Source organism: Vulpes vulpes, chromosome 5 (assembly GCF_048418805.1).
Source record: "Vulpes vulpes isolate BD-2025 chromosome 5, VulVul3, whole genome shotgun sequence".
NCBI lineage: Eukaryota > Metazoa > Chordata > Mammalia > Carnivora > Canidae > Vulpes > Vulpes vulpes.
In genome coordinates this window covers 132,524,706-132,544,088 of record NC_132784.1, presented here as the reverse complement: position 1 = coordinate 132,544,088, position 19,383 = coordinate 132,524,706, and the positions used below count along the sequence as shown (strand labels likewise).

Here is a 19,383-nt window from a genome sequence, read left to right as displayed (position 1 = left end):
GGCAGAGACACAGGCAGAGGGAGAAGCAGGCTCCATGCACCGGGAGGCCGATGTGGGATTCGATCCTGGGTCTCCAGGATCGCACCCTGGGCCAAAGGCAGGCGCCAAACCACTGCGCCACCCAGGGATCCCCTCCATTTTTTTTAATGTCAAAGATGCCTTTGCTACGTGCAGTGGTTGCAGGGTCATCTGTTATCTGTTACACTTGTTCTGTGCAAAGTTTTAGGGAGTCTAGGCAAAACCCATAACGATAGAAAGGAGATTAGTGATTGCCGGAGGCTGAGGGAGGGGAATAGGGGTGACTGCAAATCGGTACAGGATTTCTTTGGGGGACGTTGGAAATATTCTGGAGTTTGATTGATGGTGGTGACAGCTGCACAAGATTGTGGATGAACTACATGCCACTGAATTGTGCAATTTAAAAGGGTTATTTTTATGGCATGTGAGTTGTATCTCAGTTTAAAAATGTTTTAGGGGATTCGATTAAGAATTAAATTAATGTATTTAACTGCATATATTTCAGTACAATTAGGACTAGAAATTTAGAAGGCAGGCACTCCCGTAGATTTTTAGGCCCGGTTTTCCTCCTGCGATTGCAGAGAAATTCGGGTGGCGAGTGTGTTAGGATTAGCAGTGCACATATACAAACACACTTCCCCAGCCTTTTATCTTTTTTATGGACTTAAAGTATGTGCACAGCTGTTTGCTTTGCTTAAATGCATTCGAGGTGAGCTTGTCCACTTCCGTGAGGTAGGAAGTTACAATGTGAGAATTTATCCATTATGAGATTGAACGATGCCCTGTTCAATCAGATCCTTCGCCAGGGCTGAGCGGTGTATCTAAAATAAATTAACCTTGACCACGCAAGGCTTTGGCCTTCCGTACGAATGATGGACAATTTCACATCCACCAAAATCAAGAATCTAGATTTGTGCCATGAACCGATCCCAGAGACATCTAGGTATCTTCTTTCGTTAGTTTGCTCTCTTCTTTGTACTTTCGTTCATTCCCTAAACAAACACTGAGAGCTGGTTAGGTGGCACACGCTTTGCTGTTGTGGGTGCGGAACAGGATACCAGGGACTGGAGCAGGAGGGGCGTCGTTCCCGTTCAGGTAGCCAGTCTGGCAGTCCTCCTGCACCCTCAGGCCGCCTCACCCATTTGGGGCCATAGCAGTGGCCTCTGCCAAGCATCCCGACTCTAGTCCATGCAGCTCATGTCTTCCCAAAGCCACACTAGGCAGGTATCCTCGGGCTCTGACTCGGTTGTATCTCCCCCTCCAGAACCTTCCAGTGGCTCCCTTTCTCCTAGAGGGAAGGAAAGTTTAGACTTTCCAGACTCATACCTGCTGTCAGCCGGCCCATGCCTGCCCTTCCAGGTGTGACCTCTTACTTGGTGATTATGCATGGCACTGGGCAGCCATGCCCACATGCACAAAGCAGTCCTGCCTCTGGACCTTGGCTTTTCTTTTGGCCCCCTCTAGCCTTCAGTTTTTATCCCTCAGAATCCTGTTCTTTCAGAACCCAGCTATAGTGCTCCTCCTAATAAAGTTCTGCTCACTGAGTAATTACTCTGTGCCACACATCGTGGTGCACATTCCATACCTTGTCTTATTTAGCCTTTAACCGTGACCCCACGAGCCAGGCCTTTTATACCAACATACAGAAACTCAGTAACCGATGCCTCCCGTAATCATCCCAACTAAAAAATGATTGCCCTCCGCCCACATCCTTCTGTGGCATTCATACTTGGTACTGGTGATAATTACATGCTGTCTTATTTTTCCTGCATATTTTGCATCCCTGGACATCACATCCTACCGTAAATAAGTTTATGTTCTCAGAGTCTTGCACACAGTGAGGACCATGGAACGTTTATTGAGAAATTTAGTTGGATAAATGCTACAAAGTCAGGTAAAAAAAGGTAGCGATTGCTTTCACCAAGTACCTTTCAGTACAGTGAGTCAAGAAAGGAAAGAAGCATGGCGGACGTTGACCATCTAGGACAGGAGACCCAGGTAACCCATTAAGACAACATTTCTCCCCGCCTACAGTTGTATTTCACTTCAGTCATTGATCACAACAGAGTTTGGGAGCCAAGCTACGTAATTAGATGTGTTTTGTTGTAACGCATAGGTTTCCGAATTCTGGGTTCTTACGGACTGTTGTAAGCAGAGAAGGTACAGGTGCACACACCAGGGCACGTGGCTACACATGCACTTGTGTGTTTTGCTGCACCTGGAAATACAGGAGCTGAGGCACGCCTGTAGACTTGCCACCTCCAACCGCGTCCTCCTTTCCAAGCTAACCCACTCCATGCGCATGCATATGCTTCTGGGAAGAGTAGGTCCTCAGGCACGTAACGTTGGCCTGGCTTCATGCTCTCTCCCCACCCCCCTCCCTGACACCTGCACCATCCATCCCGGCTTGGCTGCTGATGGAGCTTCCTGTCCTGCCAGTGCAGGCGTAGGGCCGATGTCAGAACGCCGTGAGGTAATAGCAGTGATCGCTGGAGCCACTCTTCTGTCCCTAATGCATAGAAGTCGATGTGCTCGTTCATTATATATGTGCTGCAAATCGCACCAGCCCCTGAATAGAAGTAATTCATGGTTAATGGGAATCAATTCTACCCAAAAGAATCTCAAATTTGGAGGTGAAGTCTCTCGGGATAATTTTCGGAGTCTTCACTACATTAGGACATTTCATCATTTTCTGTGGCACTCAGTCTGTTCTTGGGCTTTTAGTGAAAAAGCTTCTTTTAGACACATACATTCTATAAGGCAGGGCATCTTTTTTAATATAATGGGTACATTATACTAATGATGCTTTTTAGGACTATCGCTTACCTAATAGCTCATCTTCTGGTATACATAGATATATATATTCTTGTAAGGATTCATGAATATATTATATTTCAAGCCAGGTTAACAAAATCACAATTTTGATGTTGGTCATGAGTAAATGCCATGGCTTCTGTGATATGAGTAAATAATTCAGCTATAAGCATCCATGTAGTTTTTAATGACTGCATTTCTAGGTTTGATCAGTGGCCCACATAGAAAAACATGGAATAATTTACAGGCCTGAGTACTCCGGAGCAGAGCCAGACAGGAATCCTCGTTTCCAGGACACCATCCATCAGCGCTTCTCAACTTATGAATGAGCATTTATAGACGGTCTAATGGGACCTTACAACTTTGAGAATCAGAAAGGTTCTGGATATTCTGAGCCCCAGACATCCCACACAGCTGTAATGCTGCCCAAATGGACATAGTTTAGTGATAATCTCGCACAGAAGAAGCTATAGGCAATTTTTTTTTTTACTACACTTACATGCAGAGAGCACATTTTCAAAAAAAGGCCTAGTGAGTTTTAATCTGAGAACCAGAACATCCCTAAGAAATTTCTTCACAGAAACTCTCCCAAAGGCATATAGCATTCTTCTGATCGGTGATGGGTGGCGAAGCCTTCTTGTCACCATCGCCATCACTATCGTCTTCACCCACATCTTCCAATACCTATTTGAGTAGCTACCACAACAGCAGGATCCTTCTTCCTACTCATAGGATAAATGTTTCTGAGAACATGCAGGCAGTTTGGGCATTTGTAACTCTCTTTGAACACTCTCTAAAATAAGGGGTGCATGAGTGGTTCAGTCCGCTAAATATCTGCCTTCGGCTCAGGTCATGATCCTGGGATCCAGAAAAGCCCACTTCGGGCTCCCTGCTCAGCTCCCTGCTTCCTCCTCTCTTGTTTCCCCTGTGTGTGCTCCCTCTCTGTCAAGTAAATAAATTAAATCTTTAAAAAATATATAACATAATAGTCTATTAAAGCTAGATTCACTGGCCCCTGAATGGTGTTCAAATGGCCTTTATTAAACCCTTGGGACTTAGAGGTATCTGAACGCCTCGTGGAAGGGCTTTGAAAGAATTAAAGATACGATATGCATCCACAAGAGCGATGGGCTGGGGCATCACCAACCACTTCGGTAACGGTCTCTTTATTTCATTCTTGTGGTTTTTGGCAGAAACCCTATGTGTGCAAAATCCCAGGCTGCACCAAGCGCTACACAGACCCAAGTTCCCTCCGGAAACATGTGAAGACCGTGCATGGCCCAGAGGCTCATGTCACCAAGAAGCAGCGTGGGGACATACATCCTCGGCCGCCCCCACCCCGAGATTCGGGCAGCCATTCACAGTCCAGGTCGCCTGGCCGGCAGACTCAGGGAGCCCTTGGGGAGCAGAAGGACCTCAGCAACACTACCTCAAAGCGGGAAGAATGCCTCCAAGTGAAAGCCGTCAAGGCCGAGAAGCCCATGGTATGTCATTCACTTTCCTTCTGCTGGTCCCCAGGCCATCCTAGAGAATTTTTTAAAAGTCAGCTAGGGCGGAAGGAGGGATGTGACCACCCAGGTCCTCACTGCACTGGGCTCTCTGATTGAAGAGGTCAGGAGCTCAGAGACCTGGATTTCTTACTTAAAGGTTGCTTGGCATAGAGTAATTCTGAACAGAGCATCCAGGTTTGCTAACTGGTTTGCAAAATCAACCGAGAGCCATACCCTTCATGGCAGGTTACAAAGGCATGACTGTCTACATTTTCAGGAGCCCTGTGATATAAGTCAGTCATCCCTTTTTTTCTGCGGACGTGTCTTTTGTTTTGTGCTTTGCCCTGGTCACCCTGAGATAAATAAGCCATGGTCCCTGTTCTTTAGGCGTTTACAGTCCAGTGGGATAGGCAGACAGCCAAAAAGCAGACACTTGGAACTCAGCGTGATGGGTCTTTAACACAAGTCTGCATGAGAGCATTCAAGAGGGGGAGCAAACCCCCAGCACACTTGAGGATGTGACAGGGTGAGGCAGGGGTGGTAGCCCTCAAGTTTAACCCTCAGAGACGGGAAGGTGCAGGTCCTGGCATTGCAGCCGGAGCCCGAGCTGCAGCACGTCCTGGCATTGCAGCATTGCAGCTGGATACAGCCCTACATCCAGCAGGTTGTTCAGGAGTTGGAGTAAAAAGGAGTCAGGATTTAAAAAAAAAAAAAAAAAAAAGTTATATTTAACTGGTGATGGCAAATGACATGGCACGGCTGATTTTGAGAAAAGCCCACTCCGGTGCCAAGCCGGGGATTGGCTGCCTAGACTAGAGACCATTTCTGCAGTGGAACCAGAAGCAAGGAGGTGAAGAACAAGGGAGGCGTTTGAAAAATGTCATCAGGAGAAATCATCCTGGTTTGTTGACTTCTCGGTAGTCACCAGACTGATAATATGGATCATGCTCCTGTGGCAGCTTCTTTCTCACTTCCCCTGGTAACTCTTTGTTATGTACGTGCCAGACTAAAAACATCCAAAACTTTAAGAAAGACAACAAGAAAAATGAAAAGAGTAGCTGTCGGAAGAGATCCAGCACGTCTGTCTTAGACAACGTGCGTCACGGAGTCAGCTCCGCGGATGTGCCGGGTTCTGGTCTTCCACTCTGCAAGTGGAGGGAAGTGTACCAGAGAGAAGCCGTGTGCTTGGATTTCCAGATGCCTGGACGTGGTCAGGCAGACGGATCTATACTCCATTTCAGGAAGCTTCTTAAAAGTAGAAAAGTCCAGCAGTTGGACGGACGTCCTGTGGGCTCCTGAGTGATGTCGCCACGCGGCAGTACGTGTGGCTAGGAAGTGATGCACGCATACAATCCCAGGGCTGACCGAGTGGAATCCAATGATTGGGTGAACTTTAATGACTTGCTGAGTTTAAGAGTTTGACAAAGTGACATTAAGTCTAGCCCCCAATAATACAAGTAAGCTACCCAGATTCATCGTTACGTCCCAGTGCGTAGCTGTATTTTGCTTTTCAAAAGCACCTTAGTCAAAATATAATAAAAATAAAAAGCACCTTAGTCAAAAGTTGATGCATGTGTTATGACTCATCACCATACTTCCAGCGTTAATCAGCTCGTAAGTGCTGTTGCACATACTTTTGGGGAGGGGGGGAGCCACATATCAAGCTCCTCAAAGTCCAACTGTACCACGTGCCGGACATTCAACAATTTATCCTAAAGTGTTTAATGAAGCAAGGAAAATGAATCTGTGGTCTCCTAGATTATGTCATCAAAAGACAATGATTTATGTCCTTGGGACATCCCAAGGACCCAGAGTCTCTTGTACCTTTAATGTACCTAATCCCTAGCTCAAGAAAACTTGTCATCTCCTTTCCAAACACCCATTATTTAAAAGGAAAATTGAAAAAATAAAAATTAAAAAAAAATAAAAGGAAAATTGGTAGAGATAAGGGCGTATGGTTATTTGGCTCAGTGACATCTGAGATGCCCCAAGATGTGAACTATATTATAAAGTAATGAAATCATAGAAACGTGGGCTGGAAGGGATCATGGAGATTGAGATGAGGCTCCATGTTTCATAGGTAAGGCTAATCAATTAATCAAATTCCCTACGGGGGCTATTTTGTCTGTATATGTCCATGAATCCATGTAAATATAAGCAGATGGCCTCATGGACCTTGCCTAATGCGTATGAGATTTTACATTTCTAATATTCTTTCTTTTAAAACGTGTCTTTGATCATCGTGCTATGAATTAAATTCTTTCTTCTTTTTTTTTTTCCTTATTAATTCCACATCTCTTCTGTGTAATGCTCCTAAATGTCTTGTTCTCACTTCCTAAGGACAGTGGGTAATAAGGTGAGGGAATTTCAGCTTCTCTGCCCTTTTTGTTTTGTGTTCATTTTAACATTCAACTTCTATGCATTTGATTTCGCTGTAGTTTTCGTGCTTCTGTGACTATCTTTGGTAGTGAACATTACTCGGCTGTGCTTCGAACGTAGAAGCAATGTGTTTTGAACATCCAGCATGTGGAAATGTGCAGTTAGATGGTGGAAGTCATTGTTCTATTTGTCTAGGTTTTCATAACAAATCACGGCCGGCCGACCAAGCAGATGTTCCCCAAGCCTATTTAATTATCAAATTGACACATGTAAATTCACTCTTGGACCAGACGGGTACCTCTCTTCTTTGAGGACGACCGATCTGGATACATTTGTCGTCAGCAATTTAATCTGTGGTTAAATGTCTGAGCTCCTCTGAGCAGCCCTCGTCATGAGTGCGTTCGCGCCTCCTCCTGTGCCCCGTGCAAGCGTGAGTCCGCGGTGCGTGCAAACACACACAGAGGCACACGCACACGCCGGTTGCTGACAGTCCCATAGTGAAGGACCTCCAACGCCCCGCATGCTCTGAGGAGCTGGGGACGGAGCACGTGGCCTGGCACGCCACCGTTGTGCTGAAGCGTAACCCGAGCAAGACTCGACGAGCTCCGCAATCCAATTTGTGTCTCTTACTTTGCTCTGCTTGGTTGCCCAGGACAAACTTAGCGTGTCACATGGCACTCACTTAGAAAAGTGTGCGTTTGCTTGGGTGTGTGTACTGTGGTCGCAGAACGAGTGTGACGGGTTCCCCCGGGAGCCCTCGCGTAGAACCCCGGGCGGCCCACCTGGGAGTCTTGTAGCGGAGCCTGTGTGGCCCTCTCGCCCTGGAGGATTTGCTCTTGGGGCTGCCGTCAGGCTCTAGTGTCTAGAGGAACGCTAGAGAAGGCTCTGCGGAGAGATGGAAGGAGCACTGGGCTGGGAGTCTAGGCTGGTCGTACCACTGACTTCGTTGACTTTGTGACTTGGGGCAGTCGCTGAGCTTCTCTGCACGTCACTTTTCTTATCCCCGCCCAAGGGGTCATACTGTTCTCCAACCGGGACACGGGTGGAAGTTCGGATAGAGTTGTGCAGACTGCTCATGGAGGGCCATTTGATATGGTGCCCCCCGCCCCAGCCCTGAGGACAACCAGCTCTCCGCACCCCCATCATCTCCGGGAGCCCCAGGGGCGGGTGGTCCTTTCCCTGATTGAGAACCGGTGCACTGGGTCCAGTTCCTGACTAGTTGCAGAACTGGCTTGTGTAGGCCACACGGTTGTGGCACGAGGGAAACGTTGCCTGGTTCTCCCAGAGAAACGCCAGGGCACTCTAGGGGCAGCGATAAGGCTCCTCCCCGGACTCGGATGGCTGTAGCTTGCAGCCTTTCTTCCGCGCTGGGTACAGCAGAAGCCAGGCCATGGAAGCTTTGCCCCTTACGGCTGCCTTTACCCACGGCCTGGTCGGGGTCCCTCGGAGCAGGCAGGTGTAGACGGAGGGGGAGAGGTTACAGAGAGCTTGGGGAGCCAGCCCTGAGCAGCTCAGAGAGGGCCTTGCAGGAGAGCAGGAGCGCGTGCCCGGCCACACATCCCCCCACGCACGCTGTAGCCAAGCCGAGCGGGCCCACGGGCCAAAGCCACGCGGGATGATGGGAACCGCTAATGCTCTCGGAGCCCCTCAGTACCCGTTTCCCACATCTTTCCGTATTGCCTGTGCTCTCTGGGCCTCACCCTAAGTCCCGCCACAATCCCGAAGAGAAGTTAGTGGGCCCCACTTTGTAGATAAGGAAACTGAGGTTTTGAGTGACTGTTTTGCCCAAAGGATCAAGTCAAGTGATGCAAGTGGGGTTGGGCCCGAGGAGCCGGTGGGCAAAGCTGGCACCTGGGGCAGGACTCCGGGGCTGAGGCCGCGCCCGTCACCCCCACCCCATTCAGCACGCCCCACTTCCATCTGCCTCCGCTGCACATCCACCCGACATCCCATCAGTCGCTGTGGCCGAGCGAGGCCACCCCCATTCACCGGCACCCAGTTCCCCTCACTCGACCCCTGGGCCCCCCGCGGGTCTGGGTCGGCTCCCTGTCCTCCTTCCTTCCCGGTGACAGCTCTTTCGTTTGCTCTCGACCCCAGCAGACATCTCAGCCAAGCCCTGGTGGTGAGTCTTCATGCAGCAGCCAACAGTCCCCCATCAGCAACTATTCCAACAGTGGGCTCGAGCTTCCTCTGACCGACGGAGGTGGCGTGGGAGACCTCGGGACCATCGACGAAACCCCAATCATGGACTCGACCATTTCCACCGCAACCACCGCCCTCGCCTTGCAAGCCAGGAGGAACCCGGCAGGGGCCAAATGGATGGAGCACGTGAAACTAGAAAGGCTCAAACAAGTGAATGGAATGCTTCCACGACTGAACCCCGTTCTTCCCCCCAAAGCCCCTGCAGTCTCTCCTCTCATAGGAAACGGTGAGTCCCGTGCCCACCTCCTGCCCGCTCCGGCCTCCCTGCCCTGCCCCGTGCCCCCGAGCCACCGAGACGGACCAGGCTTGCTGTGGGCCGCTGTGTCCTCCGGTCCTAAAATGATGCTGTCACCGTACACGTCGGTGTTGCCTTTGTGGGGAGGCCGTTGTTTAGAAGCAGGTAGTAAGGGGAGAGCCCTGGCACGGAGGGTGGGGCGCAGCATGCCAACGCCGCGCGTAACTCGTGTTCCGAGGATGCACTTGTAACTGTGGGGCCGTGGTGCAGAAGTCCCCCCTCCCCACGTGGACATTGGGGGTCGGCACTGCCGTCTGCTTTCCAGTCTACACCCGGGAGGTCAGCAGCCACTTTGGCTGATGTTTTCCCAGTTCAAGGAAGGCCAAGCAGCCTCTCGCATTGGCAGCCCCACGTCGGGTTTCCTTCTGGGATCACCCTGAGTACCACCTGGAGCACATGTGAGGGTGAAGCTCCCCACCCACCAACCCCGGCGTGCTCCGCTCTCACAGGGCGTCAGAGGAAGGCCTCGGGGAGACAGGACGCTCCTGGAACGCCTCTGGCCTTGTCCTTGCCTGTCCAGGAGCGCCGTGTCCGTCCCGGGCCTCCTCCCGACGCCCTGACTCTGGGCCCGTGAAGGAGCTTTAGTGATGCAGGCTGCTCGGACTGTTTCGTTTAAGCCAGGGGGTCTGCAAACGTCCCCGCTGCCTCGTAACTGAAGTTTCTAGGCACGCAGCCGCATCCACTCCGTCACCGTGACCCGGGGCCCTTGGGTGGCTGGGGCAGACACCGCGTGGCCCAGGGGAGACCAGCCCTGGCTTCCCGCAGGCCCTCGGCGCGGCCCCTTGTGCGTCCTCCCCAAACGATCGCCCGTCTCCCCCCCTCTCTGCAGGCACTCAGCCCAGCACCAGCTGCAGTTTGGGCGGGCCCATGACCCTCCTCCCGAACAGGAGCGACCTCTCCGGGGTGGACATCACCATGCTGAACATGCTCAACCGGAGGGACAGCAGCGCCAGCACCATCAGCTCCGCCTACCTGAGCAGCCGCCGCTCCTCGGGCATCTCCCCCTGCTTTTCCAGCCGCCGCTCCAGCGAGGCGTCCCAGGCCGAGGGCCGGCCCCAGAACGTGAGCGTGGCCGACTCCTACGACCCCATCTCCACCGACGCGTCGCGCAGGTCCAGCGAGGCGAGCCAGGGCGACGGGCTGCCCAGCCTGCTCAGCCTCACGCCGGCGCAGCAGTACCGCCTGAAGGCCAAGTACGCGGCGGCCACGGGCGGGCCGCCCCCCACCCCGCTGCCCAACATGGAGAGGATGAGCCTCAAGACCAGGATGGCCCTGCTCGGGGACGCCCGGGAGCCCGCGGGGACCCTGCCGCCCGTGCCCCCTCCGCGGCGGTGCAGCGACGGCGGCGCCCACGGCTTCGGCCGCCGCCCCCTGCTGCCCCTGGACGCGCTGGGCAACGGCGTGCGCAGGGCCAGCGACCCGGTGCGGACGGCGTCCGACGGCCTCCCCCTGCCCCGCGTGCAGCGCTTCAGCAGCCTTCACAGCTTCAACCCGCCCGGGCCGCCTCCCACCCTGGAGAAGCGGCACCTGGTGCTTCAGAATTACACGCGGCCCGACGGCGGCCAGCCCCGCCACTTCCCGCCGTCCCCCTGCCCGCCGAGCATCACCGAGAACGTCACCCTGGAGGCCCTGACCATGGACGCCGATGTGAGCCTCACCGATGAGGACTTCCTGCCCGACGACGTGGTGCAGTATCTGAATTCCCAGAACCCGGCCGGGTACGAGCAGCCCTTCCAGAGCGCCGTCTCCGAGGACAGCAAAGCGCCCCACGGGCCCGGCGACTTCGACGGCCCGGGGCTGCCGGACGGCCACGCGGGCCACGCAGGCCACCCGGGCCACCCGGGCCCCGCCGGCCAGCCGTACCGCCCGCTGGAGCAGCCGTGCCCCGAAGCCAGCAAAGCCGACCTGCCCATTCAGTGGAACGAAGTGAGCTCCGGCAGCGCCGACCTGTGCTCCTCCAAGCTCAAGTGTGGCCAGCGGCCGGCGGCGCAGCAGGCCCGGGCCTTCGGCTTCTACAGCAACGTGGGCGCCCCCCCGCAGCCCCCCTTGCGGAGCGGGCCCGGCCCCGCCGGCGCCTATGCCCCCCTGGCCGAGCCCGGCCCGGCCTACGGCGGCCCCGAGCCCTTGGCGGGCCACGGCGCTGGAGCGGGCAGCCCCGGAGACGCGTTCCACGAACAGCCCTGCAAGGCCCCGCAGTTCGGGAGCTGCCTGGGCAGGCAGCCTGGCGCCCCCGGCCCCCTCGACGGCGGCTGCGCTGCGGCGGCGAAGCTCAAGAGCAGCACGGCGCCGGGGCCCGGGGGCCAGCCCGACTTTGGCCTGCCACTGGTGCCCGGCGAGTCAGCGGGCGGCGCCGGGAGCGGCCTGGCCACCCAAGACCTGGCAGGACAGGGGTACCTGGCCCATCCGCTGCTCCACGACGGCGTGCCCCACCAAGGGGCGGGCCGCGCAGGCCAGCAGATGCTAGGGCAGGTTAGCGCTACCTCACACGTCAACGTCTATCTGGGGCCCGAGGGCGGCCTGCCAGGGCCTCTGTGTGTCAGCGGCCAGCCCGCCGGCTTGGCGGCCACCCGGGGCTACCAGCCGTGTGCGGCCTACGGGGGCGGCAGGCGCCAGGCTGTGCCGAGGGGCAGCCTCGCTCTGCAGCAGGCACAGCTCAGTGACCCAAGTCCGACCTGCAGGGTGAACGGCATCAAGGTGGAGATGCAGGGGCAGCCCCATCAGCTCTGTTCGAACACGCAGAGTTACTCTGGTCAGTTCTATGACCAAACCGTTGGCTTCAGTCAGCAAGACATGAAAACTGGTTCATTCTCCATTTCAGAAGCCAGCTGCCTGCTACAGGGGGCCAGCGCCGAGAACTCTGAATTACTTTCCCCAGGTGCTAACCAGGTGACGAGCACGGTTGACAGCCTCGACAGCCATGACCTGGAAGGGGTGCAGATCGATTTTGACGCCATCATAGACGACGGGGACCACGCCAGCCTGATGTCAGGAGCCCTGAGTCCCAGTATCATCCAGAACCTCTCCCATAGCTCCTCCCGCCTCACGACACCCCGCGCGTCCCTCCCGCTGCCCGCGCTGTCCGTGAGCACCACCAACATGGCCATCGGGGACATGAGCTCCCTGCTGACCTCCCTGGCAGAAGAAAGCAAATTCCTTGCAGTGATGCAGTAGACCTTAGGGGAAAGGCTGCCAACCAACGTGAAACTTTAGGGGTTTAAAAAAAGATTAAACGGACTCAGTTTTTTGCCGGTTTGTTTTTTGTTTTTCATTTTTGTTTTTTTGTTTTTCGTTTTTTTTTTTTTAGTTCTGTATGTATTTTAGCAATCTCATCTCACCTGACTGGGATGTGTTTCAAGTATCTTCCTTTTATGGAAAAGGACTCTGAACAACCCTAAAGTATTCTAGGGAGAAACTGTCTTCCATTTCAGTTTTGAATCAGTATTGTTACACTCGAACCATCCTCTTTTTTTTTTTTTTTTGTGACTGTAAGCCCACTCCCCACCCCCTTTTTAGTAAACCAGTGTAAATGTGTGATGTGCATGTTCTTCTTTGCGAAGAGAGGTCAAACGAGAGGATTTGACATGTTTCTCTGTTACTCCAAGGAAACAGGAGTTGGTGTGCTTTTGACCAAGGGGTTGCGCTTCCAGCTTTTTAAATTTCCCTTTACGTGTTTCTTTTTGTTCTTTGTTTTCTTCGGTGTTTGTGTTTGTTTTTGTTTTAATTCCCACATCGGGCACAAGAATCAGAATATGGATAGTGAGTTTAAGAATCCTTCGTGGGTGTGCCGTAGCAGACATAACCGATTGTTGACGCACTCCCCACCCCAGTTCAGGTTAGGGCATGCTTTCGATGGTGGCACGCAAGCAGGAATTTGGGGCTCTGGCGGATGAACACTAGTTTGCTCACGGTTGGGGTTTAGAATTCCTCCTGTCCGTCGGTGCACTCGGGGCAGGTCCGTCTATGTGCTCATTTCTCAGTTATCCACCTTGCTTCTCCTCCCCGTGTCTCCACGACCGTTCCGTGTCGCTCTGTGCTCCGGGGACAGAGAGGGGCAGGGTGGTGGGTCTGCTACTTCCATCTGTTCCGGCAAGACAAGAAGTTAGGTAGATTGTAGAGTGAAGCTACTGCGTAGAAATAGTTTGGGGAACATTTGTGGGTTTGCTGTATGTGTTGATTATAGTTCCATCTCTTTACCCATTATCCTAGATAACTGAGAATTGATTATATATAGTTCTAAGTATAGAGGTATTTAAACGACCCCACAGCCGACTATTTCATTAACATATATTAATTCCACTATAGTGAAGGAGCATTTCTATTCTAAGTGCCCTATTTTGAGGGATTTATAAAACTTCGTGGTAAAAGAAAAAGCTCACATACAATGACGTTTGGAATAAATCGCTTTAACCGTTGTTAGTATTTGAGAGCGCTAGGAGGATGGTGAGTAGCTGTGTGGATGCGTGCTCTTACACCCCGTCTATGAAACGACGCATCCATTTAAGAGGTTAAATGTTCTATGCAGTTGGTCCTTAATGTGGACTTCATGTATCCTTCTGTTTTGGATTAAAACATTTAAAGACTAAAAAGTGCAGCTACTTGCCATGTGCAGCCGATACACATAAAAGACATACTATGTGTGTACAGAGTACATGGATTATCCAGCATTTTACATTTAAAAATATGTAAACTATTAAAAATAAAATATTAACACCTCAGACTACCTGCTCTTTTGTGTCCCATTGACCCCGGAAGTGGGATTTAATCCAAAGTGATTCACGAGTCAGTCGTGTGGCTTTTTCCCTTCCTTCCTGCCATTTAAATTAGTAATAGACGAAGTCAAGTAAAGTAAAGCATTAGATAATAGGAAATAAGGTTAGAACCAGCCCGTTTTTCTCACACTCATGATCTCTCATTTGGACCAAGAATCTAAGCATGGAGGTAAATTTAAATTTGCCCTTTGGGACTTTGTGGCTAAGAAGGTTGGGTTTGCTTTCAGGTGTCCCCAAAATCATTGGAGGGGGCACTGAGGCTGCTGCCTCCACCCCTCCCCTACCCCCACATCCAGCACCTGCCTGACGTCCAAGGATGCATCTGCTTGGGAACAGAGCCCAAAAGCAAGAGACGGCTCCCGATCGGAGCAGGGTGGAGTTGAGTCTACTTCCAACAGAACAGAGCCAGGCTTTTTCTGAGTTCCTCAAATGGGTAGTGACCCGGTCACAAAATCAGCGGTCCATTCCCTGAAGCTCCTTTTTCTGCAAACGTCAGAATCTCTACGCCCGGATGTCATCTTCCATGCTGTTGTGGTTTGGCCCGACCCTGTCCTCCTCCGTTTCAAAGCTTGGGACCTGGGCCTTCTCCAGCCTCCTGGGTGAGGACAGCGGCCCTCCTCCCTCAGAGTCCGTCCCGGGCAAAAGTCCCGGATGTGACCTGCATTTCTCCGTTGCCGTGAGTTCCTGCCTCGTCTGCCCTTCATGGAAGGACGGCCGGCAGCTGGGTGAGGACTCTTGTCATCCCATGCCTCTGCTTTGCCTTGTGGTTCCAGATGATTCTCTTGTGTTGCTCCCTTTCTTCACCGTTTCAGACTTGGTTTCCTTCCTCTCGCCTTTAGATTTGCAGAGAGACTCCTACTTCAGCACAGTCTTTGTGTCTCTCTATGGAAATCTCAGAAAGATGGAGAAGGGGGAGAGGGAGAAAGGAAGTATACTTTTATACTTTTCCTGGAGTGCCAGGCGGTGTCCCGGCAGTTAGTGGAAGGAGGGTCTGCTGGGCCACTCAGAAGCCCTCCGTCTGCTTGCACACGTGCCATTCTCCTCTGGCAGGACTGCCCCACAGCTCCCAGCCTTCTCTCCCCCGTGTCAGGGAGACAGCAGCAACTCACTAGTGTCACATCCTACCCATCAGTGCAGGCTCGTACATGGTACTCCTCTTGAACATCCATGTTAACCATGTTTTTATTTGTTAAGCCATTCACTTTGTCTTCCTTTCTAAAGAGCTGATGAGACTGCCCCGGCTCCTCCTACGTTGGCTCGTCCTCTTGAGCCACAGAGTTGTGATTCTTGCGATGTATGTGCCTTATTTTATGTTAATCTTGTTGATGCAAGGGACCAGTCGGTGATGCCCGGTCGGAGCTCGAGGCGGCATGCTCCCCGGCCGGCCAAGCGCACACGATTGTAGCAGAGTCTGAGCTGTCTTGTAACCTGGTTTCCCGTGTTGTTTTGAACTGATGGAGGATGTTCTCTCTGACAAGTTAATGTTGTGTATCCTGCCAACGTGTAAAATAAAATGCAAGTTCATTTTTTTCACCTTTTTTAGATTTTTAAAAAATAAAATGTGTAATCCTTTTTTAAAAGAAACACATGTAAATACATTTAAGTATTGTAGGCATAGTGTTCAGATGTGGCCGGCCCTGGGCCTTCTCGGATCAGCCTGCAGCCGTGCGACGCCCCCCTGCCCACCTCACGCCCAGGGCCGCAGTCCTGCCACACGAGGACTCTACTTTTGCTTTTCAGAACCACCTAGTCCTTTTGTAACAAAAAGAAAGAACGATGTTTCTTACAATGTCAATAAAAAAACGCTTTGTACTGAAATGGTTATGGGGTTGTTTATTTGATCCGTAGCTGAACGGAACCATGCTTCCTCAGGAAAAATCCAGAGCTTGCATTTGGACTCAGACACCCCGCCCCTGCCCCCCTACAAACTGAGTGCACTTCCGCCCTGAGACTCAGATTCCTCATCCCCACGACTGAGCATCTAAGACACTGGTGTCCTCCGCTAGTGGTGACGTCAGGCAGGGCATGTCCCTGGGAGACACACCAGTTGTAACCATCATTGTTTTTCTTAATTTTATCACATTGCCAAACTCCAGGGAGGGAGTACGAAAGTGGTCCAATGTCCAACGACTGGGTTTGTTTCTCTTCTATAAATCCTCTTCTCTTTCCAAAGGATGTAGGACATAATACAGGTTAGAAAACTTGACATGGTGGAGACCTACTTTAATTAGTGGCTTTTAATAACTCACTTCAGACAGAAATGTAAGTTATGTCTCTAATTTGTCTTTTCTTCTATATTGTTTTCAATACCTTCTCCAGAGCACCATCAAAGCCTCCACAGGATCCTCTTCCTCTTTCTGAGTAGCAGCCAGCTTCGGGCCCTGCTGTTAGCAGCACCCCAGGCTTCCCTGGAGCACAGGCTTGCAGGTACACCAGCAAGTCCCTCAGAGGGCGGGGACTCCCCTCCTGTGGGTGATGAGTGCGTCCTCCCTGCAGGGATCCTGCAGCACAGGGATGCTTCATGCTTTCCCAACTCACCAGGGAGGACTCGCCCTCATAAATCCAATGGGCTCCTTTGCTTTCATAACTAGAGCCCTCTCCTAAGGCGTCCGAATGAATTCAGAAAGAAGAAGGGAAAAAATGAATTTATTCTCTATCTTGGGTGTAAGTTGTCAGCTTAGGAAGATGTACTCCGCGTGCTAATTCAGAGTCCAAAGAGGAAAATGAGCTTATGGAAAGGACAGGAGGAAAGGGGCCGCGGGGAAGGGTGCGCAGGCCACGGACGCGGGTCATGGGAGCGGACGGACAGGTGCGGCTCGCAGCTTCATTTAAAACACACGTCCCCGAGGAGCAGACCCAGAGCTGGAGGGAAACGGGACGTGCGGCCCCCTCGGCATTTCACAAAGGTTTAAGTAGTTTGGGGAACTCGAAGATGTTCTCTAGTCCCCAAAGGAGACCTTCGAAGGAGAATGCTAGGATGGGTGGAAAACGAATCTGCTGCCAAAATACCTGAGTCCTTGTCTCCTCCACTGTTCTTTTCTTGGCCATTTTCCCCCTTTAGTTTTACTCCTAACACATTTACTATTCCAGACAATCTGGGCTCATCTTTCTGGTAATACTAGCTTTTATTGTTTTGTTTTGTGTGTTTTTTTTTCTTAAATCTCATTCTGCCAATGTAGACCTAGATTACTCTTCCTCTACCTAGTTATTCAACTCTTTGTATTTTTTTAGAAATAGTCATTGAGGGTGGCTCAGCGGTTGGGCGTCTACCTTCAGCCCAGGGTGAGATCCCGGGGTTCTGGGATCGAGTCCCACATCGGGCTCCCTGCATGGAGCCTGCTTCTCCCTCTGCCTGTGTCTCTGCCTCTCCCTGTGTCTCTCATGAATAAATAAATAAAATCTTAAAAAAAAAAATCCAGGTAGGTCAAGTAAAACACCGCCCTCCCCAGGTGCCAAGAGCCTGGGAGCGGAAAGCAGGTGGCAGCGGCTGAGGATCAAACAGTGGTGTTACAAAGGGGGCTCGTGGCCTCTTCTGAGTGGCGCCACATTTCATTACATCCACGATGCCAGCGACGAGGACACGTCCCTCTGTGTGGCCGCTGGGAGAGAGAAGGCGCTGCAGTTAAGCCGTGACCTGATGCTTCCCCTCCTCCTGGCGGCTCCTTCACTTAGTGGTGTTACTGACCTAAAACAGACAGGGGGAGGGAGATGGGGGGAAGGAGGGGGACGGAGCAGGAGAGAGGGAGGGAGACGACGGGGTGGAGGGGAGGGAAATGTGGGGGAGATGGGGGGGAGAAGATGGAGGGAGGAGGGAGATGGGGGCAGATGGGGAGATGGGGGAGGGAGATGGGGGGAGAAGATGGAGGGAGGAGGGAGATGGGGGCAGATGGGGAGATGGGGGAGGGAGATGGGGGGGAGAAGATGGAGGGAGGAGGGAGATGGGGGCAGATGGGGAGATGGGGGAGATGGGGGGGGAGATGGGGAGATGGAGGAAGGGAGATGGAGGGAGGAGGGAGATGGGAGAGGGAGGGGGGAGATAGGGGAAGGGAGATGGGGGAGGGAGGGAGATGGGAGGGAGATGGGGTGGGGGGAGGGAGGGAGATGAGGGGAGAGATGGGGCGAGAGGGAAGGAGGGAGACAGGGGGAGGGAAAGAGAAGAACAATCACAAGAAAAGCCCTCCTTCCCACCTCCTTTCCTCCCCCCTTCTCCCTCCCCCTCCCTCCCCTCCCTCCCCTCCATCATACAGGATGCCTGTGTTCATCCCCCAGTAGGAAAGAGGCCGCGAGGGGAGGCGGTTGCTGCCACAGGAACATGCAGTATAACATAGAGTATAACACCCAGAGCTCATCCCGCCAAGTGCCCCCTCAGTGCTGTCACCCAGTGCAGGCTCCCCACGGTCACCTGGTCACCTGGGCTTGCGGCCTGCCCCAGCTCTGCAGGCCACGGTTCACACCACCCAGGGGCTTCTGGTGCTCCCTGTGCTTCAGCCTTCCCAGGCCTTGGCAGCGAGAGGTGAGGGGGCAGCAGCAGCCCTGCAGGGCAGGCCAGCCCCCACTGCCACCCCCCACCCACCCCCAGGGGCCTCGGGAGGGACAGGGCCTGCTGCCCACGTGGTTCAGCAAGTCGAGGCTCGGGGTGGGGCCGGGCAGCACTGGACTGGCTTTGCTCTTCCCGCACTGCTCACATCTAATCGGGATGCTGGCTCAAGCTCCATCTAGAAGATTCCCTGGTCACTCCGGGTAGGGGCAGCTAGAACACTTTCCTGTCCCTGCTCTTGAAAAAAAATCTAGCCTTGACAAGTGTGGCTCTGATCCCCACAGCAAAAGGGATATTGCAGAGGTCACCTCCCTCTTTGCTCTCCAACCCGAATCTTTGAAATAAAACCTCAGATCCGCACTTGGTGGGACTTAGAACCCAGTGCAGCCCCCCTGCGGCCCGGCTGTTGCCCTGACTGAGCAGCTGGCGAGCTCACCCCAGCCAGGTCCCGGCGGCTGCAGGGGCTGCAGGAAGAGAACCCAGGGGTCCGCTCCTTTGCTCAGCCTACCTGCTGGCCCTCCCCTCCTGCAAGGGCCTCAGGGGGAGAGGGAGAGAAAGCCCCCCACCCCCACCTCCGGGTGAGCCGCCAGCAGCCTGGCGCGTCCTGAATCCTGCAGGGCCCCTGATGGGCCGCCAAGCCTCCTTTTGCTCAGAAGTTCTAGGGCCCCACGTGATCCCCGCGCAGAAGTTGGGCTGCAGATCCCCCCCAGCCCGTGGGGCTTGGAAGGGCCAAATGCACTGCGGAGGTGTGATTCACTGTGCTCCCAGAGGAAAGGGAGGCAGCCAGCTGGCAGAGGATTACTGAACAGCCAGGCCAAGGAATTCCATTGCTGTTTGGATGGAGACAAGCAGCGAGCTTCCTCCCTCCTCCTCCCTCCT

General features: G+C 53.1%; 1 protein-coding gene across 4 annotated transcripts in view; it reads left to right on the top strand.

Moving 5' to 3' along the window:
- GLI3 (GLI family zinc finger 3) overlaps nt 1-15,785 on the top strand; it is a 269,004-nt gene extending 253,219 nt beyond the window's left edge. For 3 of the 4 annotated variants that reach the window (XM_072760057.1, XM_072760061.1, XM_072760060.1), the window contains 3 exons: nt 4,026-4,316; nt 8,799-9,129; nt 10,028-15,785. In XM_072760057.1, the coding sequence (XP_072616158.1) occupies nt 4,026-4,316; nt 8,799-9,129; nt 10,028-12,369 (2,964 nt within the window). In that variant the 3' untranslated portion in view covers nt 12,370-15,785. The remainder of the gene's footprint in view (nt 1-4,025; nt 4,317-8,798; nt 9,130-10,027) is intronic. The other variant, XM_072760058.1, reaches the window with a different exon arrangement.
- Nucleotides 15,786-19,383: the final 3,598 nt, after the last annotated feature.